We start from the raw sequence: 17,283 nt of genomic DNA, 5'->3' as shown, positions 1-17,283 counted from the left end.
ATGTTAAGTATAAACCTTGATATCAATCAGATAATAGGTTCTGCATTTATGATGAAGAGGTTTTAAAGAAACATCCAAAGGAAAAAGCAAACTGGTTTTCTCTTGAGAAAATAATTTATTTTGGAACACAATAACCATATTTCCCCGCATAATTAGATCACACACACCACTGCTTTTCTCCAACAAAAACACCCAGTGTTCAATATCAGAGTACATTATGTTGTGTGACTATGTGTGCGCCTTCTCATTGTCACCACAACCCTAAACCATCTTCCAGCATCAAAATGTCTGTAAACACAAAATTAAAGCTGTATAATGGTTACTATAACATAGTGTGGGCTGTCATCCACTTGCTTAGGCTGATAACATTGAAAAAAATCATTTTAGAAGAACACAACGCTCACCCCAATCCATTTTATTTTTGGATCCACTGACATTTTAAATCACTTGAGAGCTTTATGTTCAACTTTCTCAGTTTCCAAGCAATTAACCACGAGCCTGAAAAAAGATGCTTAAAGCACTGGGTTTAGGATAAATACAGAGGACCATATTTTCATATCAGCACAGTCAAACTCATGTCACATCCCACACTCCATGAGAGAATTATCTTAATGTATGTGACATGTTCTGGTCTAATAAACTTTGACACCATCTCCTGTCACATTAGCGTTAACATGAGAAGAGAATCCCTCCTGATTGGTTATTGCCTTTATTTTTCATCCGTGGTCCCTCAAATATGTGAATATACACTATCTTTATGTATTTGTTTTTGCTTTTTCATTGTTAAAGTGAATAAGTTTTGGTTTTTCGTCAATCAGAGGTGGTGATATGACACAGTATACACTTACATGTTTACTCATCAACACTCACACTCCGATGCATTTGCACAATAACACAAGTCATAATAACAATACAAAATACAAAATGAAATACCAAAAATAATTGACTAGAAAAAAAACATCTAAATAATACATCTAAACCTGCATTTTTGTGCAAAGTTGGGGGGAGGCAAAAGTCTTAAAAAGAACGCAAATGGCTCTCACTGCAGAAACTGGGTTTGTGCTGGTGTCATCAATAAATTTTTCTTCAAGTCAGAATAAATCTAAACCACACGATATTTTGTTGTGGAAATGAGAGCTGTGAACAGAATGATTCATGAAGCGTATAATCTCATTGTGGGTGTGTAACAGGATGTTTGCCATCAATGACTGACAGTTGTAGTTAGGTCTCCCTGACGACAGATGGCAACAGTGATCTGTGGTTTGAACAATGCAGGATTACAGTCACTTGGCCATGATGTCACTGATCCATATCAAATACAGTTTCAAAGTCAATCTCATTATAGATTTTAGTGTTTCCACTTTCAGTTTCATTAATTCGGGCTGCTGACTTACAACAACAGAGATCTCTGGTCTCATTTTACCTTACAGCACCTCACAGAGAGGTATACAGATTTTAGTGTGGGTGTCAGATCAGTATTTAGTTTGGAAGATTCCCTAACTTAACCCTGATGTAGATGACTGACTTTATGATTAACAGTGTGTGCTATTGCACAAATTGCCCTGAAATGTAAAACTTCTTGCCAGGTCTTATAAAACATGTACCTTGGCCTAAGTAGCCTTACATGATGCACTGTTGTCAATCACTGTGCATCTGTTAGTCATCTCAAACCACCCATTTGTCTCATCACAGTGTTCATTTGCAGGTTTTAGATTACAGATTTTCTTGGCTGGACTTTTTCTCGGAAACAGCTTCCTAAGCCCTTACATCAAGGTTTGCAACAGATTCCCAGTCAGATTCAGGTTTAGGAAAGTCCACAGGTCCCAGTGCTGAGATGTTGTCAATACAGGTTTGTAATTAAAGGTAGCTGTCAATTTTTAAGTCCAGGCTGCTGTGTTGCAGCAGCTTTAACACTCGACCTAGTCAATACAACAGGAAAAGTGTTTCATTGCAGTCTTTGAAACAAAAATATTCCCTTGCATTAAAATCTGTCTCTTCTTTCTTGCATGCAGTGTTCTCCATCTAATTATACAATACAACGATCACCAGTACTTTACAAACAATCCACTAAAATAAACATTTGGTTTAGCCTTGGTATCCTCAGCCCTCCTACTCATCACACCTCACAGCTCTGACTATAAAAAACAGAAAAATCTGCTGAACTTTCCCTTTAACAGCACCGCACCAGCCAATCAGAAGACTGCATTTTCAACATTTGAAAAACACAGGATCATCTGCTGGAAAATGCAAAAGTGCATGTTTGCATTAAATGACGTGTGTATAGGGTTGAGTAGTAGCCTCTACGCATTGATTGATGCAGCTGATCACAGGCAGACGAAAGAGTAAGAGGGCTCAAAGACACTGACAACAGACAGCACGGGGAACATTTGAGTCATCTAACTTCTCGTTATCATCCTCGCTCCCTCCAGTTCTTACTCTCTGTCACAAGGAGAGTTCAACTAAGTCAATAATCTCCATGCCTATGCCTCAATTAATGAGTTAAAAAAGGAAAGAAAAGATTGTGGCATACAGGGTTTAAAGTGCATTGAAGAAAAGTGATAGAATGCGACCGAGGGAATGTGTATGAAACCCATCTGGGGTTGATCCCTGGTCATGTCGGGAAAGCACTGAACTCTTTCATTTCAAGTGTCAAACATAAGTGCCAGGAGGATGTTATGAGCTGGAAATGTGTAAAATTTGACCATAATCATTTTTCTACTGAATATTTTCTATGAACAACAGAGCAACGGTTCACCCAAATGAACAGACCAAGAACAGGGAATTTGAATCACACCAACCAAACACAAAGATCACATGCTCCGTCACGGGTCTTAAACTCTCAGTCTACACAGGCACACACAGACATACAAACTACATCTGTGAGTTACATACATACTACAAAGATGCTGTGTTGGATAAGACAGCAGACTAGGCTATATGGCCTTGGCGGTGATAAGCAGTGAGCTTCTTACAGGTGCAGCAAATGGGCACCTTCTGCAGCACAGTCCATGTTTACTGTTATAAGAGGCTTCTTGTGTGCTCTTGTTTTTCACTGGACTAGTCTAAAATGGTGTTCTCACTTTTCTTTTAATGTCAGCTCAGGGTCATCTCCCGTCTGATTTGGTCAACGCCTCCATTAGCCAAGGATCATTGTTGTGTACATGTAAAGAAACAAAATGGTCCTGGTTTAGAGTCAAAGTTCTCGCAACGGAAACGAGCACAAAGGCAGTTAGTTGTTTTTTTTTCCCTTCACATACTGTAAGGTGATGGTGATTACAAAGGGGAACTGTGGTGAAGGCGTAGAGAAATGTGGGTCGGTGGTGATGAGTAGCACCAGAGGAGAAGGCAGAGAAGAGAGAGCAGTTTAAGGTTTAGTTCAGGTGTCTCCTCAGTGCTGGGACAGTGGTGTTGGAGAGGGTGAGAGGGAAGATGAAGAGTGAGACAGATACACAAGTCAGAGGATTAAGCTTTTTCCTCCGCACAGGAGCTTTCACTCAGGTGGCCACTTTGGCACGGTGGTTTCTGTTTCTCCCACTGGCACATGGCATTGGCATAACCCACAATCACTTTGTCCATCCAGGTGAGTGGCTGGGGGAAGAGCACCGCACCCTCGAAGAAGCCCAGGTGGCCACCGTGTAGCGTCAGGGCAAAGATCACATTCTCCTTCTTTGCTAAAGGGTGACACAGCACACAGTAATTAGGTCTCTGTATAATGTTTACTCATCAGTATCTGGAAACTGACACTGGACACATGACCAAATAAGGGCTTGCCAGGGATTTTATTCCATGCCTGTTATAGATAGTAGGGGTGGGTTTGCATGGTCAAACAGATAACAGCAGGACTCAGCTATGTTCATGTGGCAGCTACCATTAAGGGTAACTACGTCATCAAGTGTCATACCAGTCATTAAATTAGGTTAACTTAGACTCAAGTGAACGAAAAGAAAACACGGCTTCTCTCTTGAATTAAAAATTAGGCTCTGAATTAAATAGAAAATAGTTAATTTAGTTGTTCCAATATGCAATTTGGAGGTGATTTTGAAAATCATAGGATAGGAACACTTGAAACAGGTTTTCCTTGACTGACAGGTCTCTCAGGCCGGTCAAAAGTATGTGGACATGCCCATCCATGCTCTTATGTACAAGGGCATGAACAGGCATGTTGCTTGCTGTGGAAGAACAAGACTGATCCACTCATAGGCCTTACCCTAGGGTGAACTGAGATGCCGACTTATTGCCCAACATAAGTACTGAACCTCATTAATGCTCCTGTGGCTGAGTGGAAGCAAACCACTGCAGTCATATTCCAAAATGTTGTGGAAAGCCTCTCAGAAGAGAGGAGGACATTACAGCAGCACATTCATGCTCATTGTTTTGGAATGAGATGTTTAACAATCATATGGTTGTAATGCTCTGGTGTCCAAACATTTTTTGCCCATGTAGTGTAATCATTAAAGACTTAGAAGAAGGGATTGAGTACTACTCCTCCACACTAAGCTTTGAGACTCTCCTTAAGAGACCTTTGGGTGATGACTGATGCTACATCTGTTTTTTTTCTCAGTATATAAATACGGCATGAGGAAGTGAATGCATTCATACCAATTTTATTTCATTCACAATAAATAAGCCCTGAAATTCAAAGCAGATCATTTCTACATTGCAGACGAAGCATTAATCTCTTTGTGATTGCTGTGTGAGTGTAGTGCTGCAGCTGCAGACAACTACGCAGGGTGGTCTCCTGAAAGGGACTGGCCTGGATCTCTTTATTCTCTAGCTCTCATCTGGGTTAGTGGGGGAGCCTGATGCGGTTGACTAGTGATTAAGATCCCACAGGGCTTTCACCACAGTGCGCTGTTCGTGACGGCTGTTGATCTGCTCTGGGACAACTGAGTGCTCGTCCTGACCCACAGCCACCATCTCATCAGCCTCTGAGTGACAGGTGGGGACAGAACAGTCTGGAGAACAGCTCGTACTTAAAAAACAAGACGCACAAGGTTTGAAGACAAACCTTACTAACTAACTATGACTAATGAATTTACTTTGTTCCACAGTATAAATCCCATTACGTCTTTTCCTGGTGCAGCAGTCGTACTGAAACTTTATCCAACACATTATCACTGAAACATTCAGCGAATTCACTTGACTGACTTTAAGCTGTAAACTCTTATCAAACATTTTTAATCTAAGCTAATTACAGCCCCCACAGTGCGAGTGTATTTCTGTTGAGCCCTTTCCTGGTAGTCATGTGTCACAGTCACTGTGTCACATTTTAAAGCAAAGGGGCAGCTGATCCTCTTTTCAGTAAGTGGTGCACTCTAGAGACACACGTCAGGTGGAGTCACAGTCAGGACTCACTCTCACTTTCTCTCTCTCACACACACACACACACACACACTTTAATAAGGGATTTTCCTTTTCCAAAATAGTCAGTAAGTTTAAATATAGCACAAGCTGAGGAGAAAGAAAGCTCTTAATAAGCACTATGTAATGTGCAGGCAGTCAAACAGTGGACTGCCTCTTTATGTTTGTGAAAATGAGGTTTGAACTTTCTGCACAGGTTTTCGGGGATAAAATCTCTGCTGTTGGGAGCCTGTGAGGGAGTTAAACTCACTTTAAACAGATAGATAGAAGGACCCTCAGCTGTATGTGTGAGTGAGTGTTACAGCTGCTGTAAAAAAAAAAGACATTACTCATAGACCTGACCCCTGCGCCACACCCTGCCCCGTTCAGGGTGGAGAGCCAAGACATCAGAAGGCCTTTAGAGACTGCAGACATATTTTTTGAGAACCAAATCTGAGGCATCAGCTGCCACCTTTAGTCAAACAGGACAAGCCTGTTGTATTAAAAAAAAACAAGTGTCAATAGAGAATCAGCTACAAATGTACCATGATCTATCTGCAGGTACAGAGCTGTACTGTACGGTGCCAATTACAGACCATTATTTTTGGTTTATATGATTTTAGAAATCTGGACATTTGTCTGCAGTATTAAAATTTCAGTATAGTTGAGTATTGCTTTTTCAGATTGTCAGTGATATTCAAACCCAGATTATAAAAATACCACAGTAGTTTTGAAATTAAGTACAAGAGTTTTACTGTTTTTTTCTTCCCCTTTTCCTTAATTCTTTATTGGTATAAGGTCATTCTGAGCTGACGTTGCCTGAAGAAGACACAGTTTACTCTGAACTGCACTGACCAGCATTTTTTGCCACAGGAAAGAGAGCTACCTCTTCTATTGGTGAAAATCTAGTTAAAACAAAAAAATACATCTGGGTACTGTTAATTTTAGCTGGCTTTAAACTAAGAAGAATTTCGGTCAAAGACATCGTTTTAAAGCCCACCACCTCATTCACTGTTTTACTGAAATGTGAGCATAATCATATCAAATATTCAAAGTGCTCATGTTACTTGGTAAATGGCCAACAAAAGATAATAACTTCATGATTGCTAAGGTGAAGATGTTTAAATAGCTTGTAAGCATTTTCTAACACTAGGGATAAGTGCTGCTGCTGTTGTCTTGACACATGGTGTTAGTTACCTGCTAGTGTGCGAGGGATGGTGAGCAATGAGTCATGAACCAGAGGATCATCTGCAGAGTTCACCAGCAGCAGTGGCACATTTACCTGAAAAGAAGAAAACAAAAAAATTTACATTTTGTACATCACATACACAAAAATATCAAAAAGAAAACAAAATTTGAGATGATGTGACACATATACAAAAGCCATTCTTACATTGTGGATATAATGAACACAACTCTCCTTCTCATAGTACTCTTTGAGAGAGCTGTGGCCGTGGAATTTTCTGTTGAAATCCAAAGAAAAAGAAGAATCATTAGAAGAATTTCATAGAGATGAAAACCTGTTTGAGAAGAATATCTCTGATAATGACAAATGGATGAACACTTCTGTAAGTAACAAATTACAGATAAGGACATCCAAAACTCAGATCTGTAATCTATTCCATCAAAACACTGTGAGCTATGACTTTCATTAGAGGCAATCTCAGACAGTTTCTCCACATACCTCATGATGTTGTCATCAATCTGCATGAGAGAAGTTGCTGTGTACAGCCGACTAAGATCTGTATCTATCATTTTAACTGAGCTTCCTCCAAAAAGGCTGTGCCTGTAACAAGTAAAAATACACACCCGCACAAAAACATAAACACAAATTCATAAAACATCTCGACATCAATGACAGGTCAGTGTGAAGTAAATTCCGAACCACTAATGCAATGCAGTATTGATATGCAGTAAGCGACTGTTTGCAAATTATTGGGGTGGGGGCTTGGAATTGAATCTTATGTTTAACTTTTTAAAAAGCAAAGTACTGCCATAGCGTTGTCAATATTTTATTTGACTCAGAAAAAAAAATTGTTCTTCATATGCAAAACCACCAGTGATACCTGTGTGAGAGGATGATTTTCTTCATGTTGTCAGCCATGAGAAAGTTATAGAAGCGTCTGAACTGATCCCACTGTAGGAATGTTTCCTGAGCTCTGAGGGATACAGACAAACATACAGGAAGTTAGCTTTGTGCAGCCTGTCTGCATTCCAAACAACACGCTCAATGTCCTGTGTAATCCACCAGACAAAGAGTCACTCTGGTGGAGAGCAGCAATGGTGTCAGGCATTAATATGCAGCTCACAGACAGAGACATGCTGAAGTAACACAACAGCTAATGATATTCAACAAAAAAACTGACCAACAGGAAAAAAAGAAATTAAATTTTCCTTTTGACATTTCAATGCCATTTGTATAGCATGATTTATTTATCACACACTATTGGGAACACTAACATAAGGGCCAGCTTAAGCTTGGATACTGATTTAAAAGATGAATTAATTAAAAGAAAAAAAAAAACTGCAAAGCCAAGATCATAAAAGCCCAGTCTCTACAACACACCCTTCCCTCAGTGCCTACACCCAAACTTCAACAGACCCAGTCTGTCATGTCTGCCAAGAGACGCCGGCTGCATTTAAAACACAGAAGGTGTGGCTCAGACCAAATGTACACAGACTACAGAGTCTACTCTAAAACACACATGCACTGGTGGTTTAAATACAACACTGTAATACACTGGTTTGTACTTTGTGAAATGTGATTATGTACACAAATTGTTTACTCTGGACATTTTTAGACGGCCAGTGCAGTTCATCACATTAAGCGGGCTAACGCTTTCTGCATCATGCCTGTCTAATCAAATAAAAAGGATTTTCTCATATATACATCATATAGAAGAAACAGTACTAACACAAATGACTGGATGAACCAGTTCAGAGCATTAAGCAGCACTCCAAGGCTGATGTCTTCAGGGAAAATTATTACAACCTGTCTGTCTTGTTGTTTGTGTTTGACCAAAGTTCTTTAAAATGACAAAAGACAGGTGCACAAGTATCAGTTAAGATAACAAAAGTAAGCATAGCTGAATGATTCAACAGCTGTTAAGAGATGTTTGGCAAACTCCTGACATGTGATTATATATGAAAGCTTATCATTATGTGACATAATGCTGAGCTTCATTTATATTTAGAAGAGAATATTTAGAAGTGCCAGAGTTATAAAGGGGCTTCGATGATAGAATGCATTTAATCAAGAGATGAGAGGACAGCAACTCACCTGAGAGCACTGTACCCCTGACAGACACTGACACAACACAGCACTCGCTCTTGGTTCGTCCTGTTCTCGCCCAGGAACTTGCATACAATGTTTCCACCGAGACTGAAGCCAACCACTATCAGCTGGGTCTGAGGATACGTCCGCTTAATATAACCAACCATGGCGGCAAACTCCCATGTGCAGCCTGAAAGAGAAACGGTGTAGAGTTACCAATCAATACTGGGTAACATCTCTGAAGGACATAGCATTTTTCTCTGCTCAGCAGTTCAAGTTGAAGGTGCCTCTAGCTCAGAGTATTAAATTTACGTCTCTATCAGACCTTTTAAATAAGCTCAAGACTTAAATCTCTTGTTATCCCTAATTCTGGGAGCTTTAGGATCACACACAAGCTCATATAGCCTTTTAACCTTTACCTGGAAATAATGGTTTACTGACATTTGTCTAAATCAAGGCAAAATATGACATTAAACCACATCTGACTAAAACAGATTATGTCATAATGAAGTTAAGGTGCTACCAAAGATTATAATTAAAAAAAAAAAAACCTTTGAGCTAATATTTCAGCAGTGCTCACTGCTATGAAAGCAGCTTCTGTCCAGTGTTTATTAAGCCTCAACCACACAAAATAACTGGATAAGGAAAGCAAAAGGCTGTGCCAAAAGTGATGAAGCAGCATTAGTGATCAGACTAAATCAAGTTGTTTTTTCATTTTAAAAACTGGGTTATCATTCTTAGACACGCCTGCTATGAAAAAGTGACTGAAGTCAGCTCCTTGGTCTCACCATAAGTGAACATCCGTGGAGAAGTAAGCTCGATGTTGGGAAGAGCTCCCAGGTGGTTCAGCACAGCACAGCGGTAACCATCCTTCTGGGCGTAATCCACAAAGGTTCGGATGTAATGCTTCTCACTGTGGTTACCGATACCAGGGCATATCACCATGGTGATGTCACCTGGAAAAACAGGCAGACGGACCAGAGAGATGTTTGCCAATGAGAAACATGTAAACACGGATAAGAAGGAGATTATGTCAGTCTCCTAAATAGCACCTTGAGACAAAGCACTACAGCCACAGAATCAGGCTGTTTGTCTGTCAAATATAGCTTTAACAAAACAAACAGTAACGCTACTTTTGAGAATCAAAAGTCATATCACTGAGTCTTAAGCTTTCCGAGAAGTCTATGAGATATAAGCTGAGGTAGTAGGGTCAAAGTTCAGTTGAGACATCCAGAGAAAGGAATACATCTTTAAAACTGTCCACACCAAACTGCATTACAGACAAGGTACACCTCATTTAAGATGAATAAGTCAAGAAAGAGTCAGTTGTATTATTATAGTTGACCTGGGAAACGTGAAAAATAATCAAAGCTGGACATGACACAGCAAAATTACTTTATTTTGTTTTCCAAATATCTCAAGTTGGGCTCATTTATATGGCCCAAAATTTGTCTCAGCGTGATTTACAGCTCACGACTTTCTCCGTCCCTGACCCTGGTATTGAATAAAGAATAACTCTTTCGGAGAGAACAATGGGAGAACCGTAAGCAAGATCAACAAAACAGATATTCCTCTACCAGAACAGACAGACACACACAAGACAAATGTAGCAGTAGTAGAATTACAATATAAAGAAACAAAATACAACTACAAACTACAAAATACTGTACATGAGGTTTCTGTGTTATATATGTATATGCTTCTGTGTGGTACTATCCAGACAGAAGCAACCAATAGTACAAAAAGTTGATCGAGAGATACTGATCAAATGCACTACCTCCTGTTCGGTGGTCCCCCAGTGGCTCAAAGAGGTCAAAGGTCGCAGTGGCCCCATCCTGCATGGGTAAATACTTTCTGATTCCACTGGGGTGAGGGGAGCTCACCCGACCAAGTTTACCATACAGGGCCGTCTGGAGGTGACCGCTCTTACCCCACAGTAAGGGAGGAATGTACCTGGAAAACACAAAATTGGACTCTGTTATAAAATTTAATGTAGAAATATGAGCTTATTCTACTAATGCCCTCAATAAGAGCACAAGGTTAGTTCCCACAAATAACATCAACACAATATTATCTGAGCACATGTTTGCATTGGTTTATGACACAGACAAGAACAGTTTGGCACATAGTTTGCGTACAAAGTCACAATGCAGCTTTTGAAAGATTGCTCCACGCTCTGAACAGACATCAATGTTTAACGCCAGTCTGTTGCTATCTTTTGCTAAGTTATGCTGTGCATGTGTACTTGAATTCCAGTTCCAGTGACACCTCTGTAGGAGTTAGCTGTAGGAGTCAAATAATAATAATGAAATATTATGCCTTGTGTTGTGCATTATCATGAATCACCATCTTATTTTCACACTGACACCAAATGCTTGTGAATAACTTGACAGGAAACCCGTTTTGGATACTGTGTATTAGGGTGCCGATCATATCATAGAAAAGAAAGCCATGTCATAGTATTATAATCATGGCTGGTAATGAGAACTATAGGTACAACAGCCAAAACAAGTACATGTTTGCTTTTGTATGGTATATTGTAGACATAAATAGGTGATAAATGATTGTTCAGTTCACGTGACACTGCCAGTATAGAGAGTTTTTGAAACTATGCACGAGGGAATTTGTGAGCATTTTAGTTACAGGTTCAGTTAAAGACAAACTCCATTAGCAAACACATGCTCCTACAGGACATATCTGACTTGTTCCCAATGTTTGAAAATTACACATTAGCAAACATTTAAGCGTCTCTGTCTCAGTTCAGCTCTTGTCAGACTTATTAAGAATGAAATGCAACATGGGCCATGCTGGAGGAACTGTAGACTGACACTAGTCGTGTATACAGTACGTAGACCAAAACACAGAGACAGTAAGTAGCTGCAGAGACCAAAGGGTTCAGTTACATCAACAACAGTTACACAAGCCCTTCAACTATGTTTCCTCATCTCTTACTGTGGCCCCGACAATTACTCCACCTAGAAAATACACTCTTACATAAGACAATTGTCAATCACAAAGCAGACTGCTTCCATTTAGTGATAATGTAATCACTTCCAGCATGCACTGTAAGGATATCTGAAGCTTAACCACACTTTTCTAGAAGGTACTCTGCAGGCTTATGACTTGATGACTACAGGAAGGGGATGACCTCATTGGTGTAATGTGGATAGGAGGATAAGCACATAGCCAGGTTAGCTGAGTTCATTAATGGGAGGCCACAGACAACTTAAAAACACCTGAAAAAAAACCTTTTTTGTCAGTTGGTATTTTTCCCTCTCATCGATAGTTTGAAAAATCCCTATTACACATTTCATATTTTGAAACTGAGGAGTTTTACTTCTAGGTAAACATGTTGTAAACAAGTCTTAGTTTCTGTATTAAAAGACCTGGAGAGCAGGTTCTGATCTCTCTGAATTTGGGTGATTTTTTGGGGGGAACCTTTTGTTTGAGTTTGAAACACAGAGTCTGTATTTTAGAGGAGTAAATGTCACCTTCTCATACAGTGTGTGCATGAGTGCTTCATAGCTATTAGGCAACAGAGACGGGAAACTGAGACATCAGTGTGGTTAGACGCAGCTAATATCTAAAGTCCAGATCAAAGTCCAGAGATGTCACACAGGCTTTTGATAGCAACAAGCTGGTAACAATGAATTTAGTCTAAATGGCTTGTTCTACCAAGTAGAAAATTGAGGCTAAGGACACCTTACAAGTACTGCATGATTCTGACTAAAATCAATGTAGTGACCTTTATTACTCTCATTTATCTTTTCTTTCCCTTTTGACTTTTAAAAGTACTTTCTCTCATATTATTGCTATACTCTATTCAACCATCATTTACTGTTGGCTGCTGCCTTGATATATGTACTTGCAACATCACTGCTGCTTTAATATCAAGAGCCAAAATTAAAACAAGTTATAGAATCTCATTGTTGAACACTTGCTTAACAACATAAATAAATAAATCAGACTGACAAGAGAATACCAAGATGCACTTTGAGAAAAAAATCTTTTGTTATATGTTGTCCTCTACGTTAGCCAAAACCCCTGTGTGCATGTTCCAAAACAAGAACATTGTTGACTCTGTTAACCTCACACACCCCTCCTATGCTTTCTGCTGTGTAATTGATCTCTGTTATGCAACACCGCAGGGTGTCATTATGCATTACAAACGTGACTTTTCAATAACACAGATGATGCTGCAGCACCAGCATCAACAAAGTCGACGGGTTCCAGTTATTCAAGTTAAACTGCACACCGGGACATACATTTCTCTGAGCAAAATATGGCCGTTCAGGAGGGAATGGTAACAAACCAGACACAAATGTAAACATCTTTGTGGCCTTATGATTCACTGACACTGCAGCTGAAAGGCAAAGGGCTCAGTAACAAGTGGTTACATAAGCAGACACTCGTGATGAAGACTTTGAAAGAGTCGCCCTACAGAGCCGAAAGTTCATCTGGGTTGTTAGATCAACAGCAGTCCACAGGACATGGACAGTGATACTCAGTCCAGAAAAACAATTAAATTTACACTGTTTGGAGGGAGGGAGAGGTTTTCCTCCCAAGACAGGTTGTTGGAGCCCTGTTGCTAACTCGGTTTATGCTACACAGGCAAAACTTGCCCTATTCCAGGAACCAATGGTTTGCATCAGTTATTATAAACTCAGATGGAATATTCAAATTATAGTAGACATTGGAGTTACTCTGGGGGGGAGTCTAGCATCATCATAAATGCAAATCTCCTTGCCCTGTAGTGAATGAGTCTATATTTGTATTGCAAGTGTCATAAACCCAGTCCACCTTTGGGATAACCCCAAAAATACAGCCTGGTGTTTAATTCATGCTCGAACTGGGGGTAAAGCCAGACATCTCTGGTAGAGACATGTGGCACAGTCAGGAACACTGATGACAGATGGGAATACCGCCAGACAAACTGCTACCTTCACTGCAGCCCCAGATGGCTGAGCAGCAGCGCCATGTCCATGGTAACGCCTTGAGTGACAGACACAGAGCTAAGAATACAACTCACTCTTTGGTCAGCTGGGGACAAGACTTGAGAAGGAAGCGGTTTAGGGCCGTGTCCTGGTAGGTGAGGTCCGGGGGCGCAGTGGGGCTCTTGAGGTTCAAGCAGCGGACAATAATGTAGAGCACTGTGGCCACAGCTGCCAGCTTCATGCCATCGAACATCGCCGGCAGCTCTGGAGAGATGGTGTTCACGTCTGACTCGTGGGTGTTCATGATGATTATTCTGAAAAAAAAAAAAAAAAAAACAGGTCACCACACTTCTTTCAGTGTTTTCCTTTGTGAAACACAAATTACAGAAACAAATATATTTACTCAATTACACAGCCAATGAAATAAGAACTGCATTGTGTAAACAAAAATGCAATCCCTTTCAGTATTTAAATATGACCGAAATACGTAACAAAATTATTTTCTTGAGTTCATGGTTAACTGTGATTAAGTTTAAGATAAGATACAGCACAAAAACAGGCAAGATAAATATCCAGTGATGTCTGACTGACCTTAATATTCCTCTCTGTGCCAAAGGTGTTGCAGCAACAGATCTGTGGGATACAAAGAGCGACTCAGTCAGATAAAAAACAGTCAGTTATTTAATACACTCACCTTAATTACATCCCAGCTTACACAGTACCAATAGGAAGCCTTGCTACATAGAAGAGAGGTGCTGCCATTACTTTAAATAAATCATCACACTCTGCTGACACACTGTGATTCAACAGTGAGTAACATGGCTTCTAATGCAGTGCACCAATACAGTTACACATTCAAGCCTTCACTGAAAAGTTAACACATATTTTTAAAATTAAACAAAGTCCTCACAGCTGTGAAATTACAGCATAAAAAACAGGAAGTGTGAAAAGTACAGAAAGGACAAAGTATGTAACACAAAAGGGAAGTTGTGGAACAGGATTTCACAAAAATAGATGACAGTGTTTTGTATTATTATGATCAGGTAGCAAAATGCTAATTCAAAAAAAGGCTTTACTTACATCTTATGTTCAAATTCGCCTCCAGTAATATCTTGATCCAAACGTCTGACAATATGTCACAGTGATGTGGTCAAACCTGAGGAGCAGAAAAATAAGACACTAAAAAATCCACGAACCCCCCTTAAATATAGTAACTCAGCAGTAATCTTCTTTCCATGTCCCTTACACCATAGTAACATTTGTGTTGCAGCCTCAACACCAACTCCTTCTCGAAGTGTTATTAGGGCTGCAACTAAGGATTACTTTCATCATCGATCAACCTGCTGATTATTTTCTCAATTAATCAATTATTTGTTTTGTCTAGAAAATGTCAGAAATCTGTGAGAAATGCCCGTTATAATGCAATTTCCCACAGCCCAAGGTAACACCTGCAGATGTCTTGTTTTGTCTGAACACACGTGACAAAGAAAAGCAGGAAATCAGCCAGTTTTTCCAATTTTATCTTTAAAAATAATTCAAACGATTATTCGATTATTAAAAATTGCTACCGATTTTCTTTTTTCTGACAATCAACTGATTGTGGTACCTGTAGTTGTTATTCCAGTGTCTTGTCACAAACTAACTCTAACTCAGAAACATCCCCAGGCTGCATAAAATTAGCTTCATTGAATAACCCGCCCCACATCCACGTACACAGCTAATACCCGTCTCATCCACTGCAAGCAAATCCACTGAGTACATCTGACAGACGCCAAGAGATGGTGTGTTTATTAAAAGCCACACTGTCATTTAGCGACTGAACATGCAAAATGAGCTGTTATTATTAGCTCTTCCTTCTTTGTCACGACTCACAACAAGCAGGAGAGGCGTTTACAACCACAAGGGCACACGCTGTCCTTAGGTGAGTTACTGTTAGCTGGCCGAGAAAAAGAAAACGGTTGTGAAAAGGTAGATTTATGGACGAAGAAAAACAAAAAAATGTGAAAGGACGTTAACCTGTGCATCCATGAAGTGCTTGTCAGAGAAGGCCAGCCGCCCTGCTGGTCCACAAAATAAAACACCATGTCGGCTTTCGGACGAGTTTGCTGGCCACCCTGATATATTTAGCGCAGTATTTTCACATTAAAGCATCACACTGACGAAACCCAGCCCTGTTACATCTCTATTCTACTAAACCATTGTTTTTTTGTTGTTGTTGTTTTTTTTATTTACAGCCCATCTTTAGAGGCAGAGCATTTAACGGTCCGATTTCTTCCGTTAATTATCGATGTTAGGAGGCAGCATCATCAGAGCACCGACACCAAACCACACACACACACACACAGCATCTTCAGCTTACTTACCTCAGCTAGGAGAACAAAAATAAGCTCCTTGCTGCTTAAAAGGCCGTATTTACATTCGTGGCATTTCATTTGTCTGTTTTTAGTTTGTTTGTTTTTGTGTAGGACGCCGTCTCATTCACAGCGCCGACGCTAGCAACAGCGGCTCTGAAACCTCCCGATTCCACTTCCTACAAGAACCTATATTTGCATACCGGCTCTTTCATTGGTCAAAACCGGCTATGACGCGGCGCTACGTCAGCCAGTTTCCGCGCCCCTACATTTTAGACCAATTTATGTGCGTTCGTCCGTTTGTTTGTTTATGTATTTATGCATTTATTTATTTATTTATGAACACATCTGTTCATTCTAGTTTTTATTTTCCATTATTTACACCCTGTGCATATTAATTTAATTTATTATTTTTCACTATTCGCTTGTTCAGTCAGTGCAGCGGGTGCTCTTTGTAGCAGGCTAGCCTATCTTACCGCAAGTCGCATGCATTTATGACAAAATAGTTGCAGCCAATATCTAAATCAATAATTGATATTTTCATAGTATTTCCTCAGCGGATATCCTACTGTTGGACTGGATCCCTGCAGGACGCGAGAGAAACGTGAGCTGAAACCTGTTACATAACATGTCAGCCTCACGGATCCCCACACAGTATCCTGGCATGTACCAGCATGTCTTAAAACTTTTTAACACAGCCTGCAATTTACAGAGTAGGCTAATGCTATTGAAAGAATAAGGCAATCATAAAATGGTCACCGGTTGCTGTACTTCAGTGTGGGTCGTCTACAGTGGAAGAAACAACACCGTGGGGAACAAGGCATCTACAGCTGCACAGTTTTAAATAAAGGACAAACAGATTTCAGGCCTGCCATTTGTATTTTGTAAATACCTGCAGGGTACAGTGCTGAAAAAGTAAAGAGACGTTTAGGGAAATGATTGTTATTATTCAACATTAAATATTCGCTATGTTTGATCCACTTTCATCTATATGTTATATAATTACATTACTCCATTACAGTTTTTCCACCTTGAATGATAATAAAAAACTTTTCATAGCTGTGTACTACAGATAGAGGTGAGTTTGATTTTTAATCCAGCATACCTGTTATGAGCTGTCCTTGATTCAAGTATGCAGTTAGTAGAGTCCAACTGGGAACAGAGTACAGCCCATGTTGTAGTTACAGTATAATATCCACCTGATGGCGACAGAGTGTAACAGATTGTGTTATGAGGCTCTTCACCCCAGTGATGTACAATTCATATAATGGAGAAATGAAGTTTAATTATAGGTTCCCTGTAAAAAAAAAAAAAAGAAAGAAAATGAATTGAAATTTCAAAATTAAACTATTCATTTGACATTTTAATGCCCACACTTTGGTTA

At 39.8% G+C, this 17,283-nt stretch overlaps 1 protein-coding gene across 3 annotated transcripts; it reads right to left on the bottom strand.

Annotated features, from left to right (window-relative positions):
* Positions 1 to 95: 95 nt before the first annotated feature.
* Positions 96 to 17,028, bottom strand: LOC139627919 (monoacylglycerol lipase ABHD2). Of its 3 annotated transcripts, none has more exons than XM_071489118.1 (12): positions 17,005 to 17,028; positions 14,629 to 14,704; positions 14,140 to 14,181; positions 13,644 to 13,862; positions 10,392 to 10,567; positions 9,403 to 9,570; positions 8,621 to 8,804; positions 7,407 to 7,499; positions 7,025 to 7,126; positions 6,734 to 6,803; positions 6,538 to 6,622; positions 96 to 3,671 (listed from the first exon to the last, which is right to left on the bottom strand). In XM_071489118.1, exons 4-12 carry the CDS (start codon positions 13,850 to 13,852, stop codon positions 3,463 to 3,465), a joined length of 1,296 nt encoding a protein of 431 aa, XP_071345219.1. In that variant the 5' UTR covers positions 13,853 to 13,862; positions 14,140 to 14,181; positions 14,629 to 14,704; positions 17,005 to 17,028; the 3' UTR covers positions 96 to 3,462. The 3 variants fall into 3 exon arrangements, with proteins under 3 accessions (XP_071345219.1, XP_071345218.1, XP_071345220.1); XM_071489117.1 differs by lacking the exon at positions 17,005 to 17,028 and adding an exon at positions 15,912 to 16,081; XM_071489119.1 differs by lacking the exons at positions 96 to 3,671; positions 17,005 to 17,028 and adding exons at positions 4,681 to 4,928; positions 15,912 to 16,052.
* Between the last annotated feature and the right edge of the window lie 255 nt (positions 17,029 to 17,283).

The sequence above is a fragment of the Trachinotus anak genome, unplaced genomic scaffold, assembly GCF_046630095.1.
Source record: "Trachinotus anak isolate AG129_WGS33_773 ecotype Australia unplaced genomic scaffold, CSIRO_AGI_Tana_v1 ptg000011l, whole genome shotgun sequence".
In the NCBI taxonomy this organism is placed as follows: Eukaryota; Metazoa; Chordata; class Actinopteri; order Carangiformes; family Carangidae; genus Trachinotus; species Trachinotus anak.
Note: the sequence above shows the minus strand (reverse complement) of the source record. Positions and strands in the feature narration are given on the sequence as shown.

Excerpts from the sequence above, each read along its gene's own strand:
- LOC139627919 (XM_071489118.1), bottom strand. The coding sequence starts at position 13,852 with ATGAACACCCACGAGTCAGACGTGAACACCATCTCTCCAGAGCTGCCG. Across the intron at positions 10,568-13,643 it reads TGTCCCCAGCTGACCAAAGA|GTACATTCCTCCCTTACTGT; the intron begins GTGAGTTGTATT and ends TGTGTTTTCCAG. Across the intron at positions 7,500-8,620 it reads CAGGGGTACAGTGCTCTCAG|AGCTCAGGAAACATTCCTAC; the intron begins GTGAGTTGCTGT and ends TGTATCCCTCAG.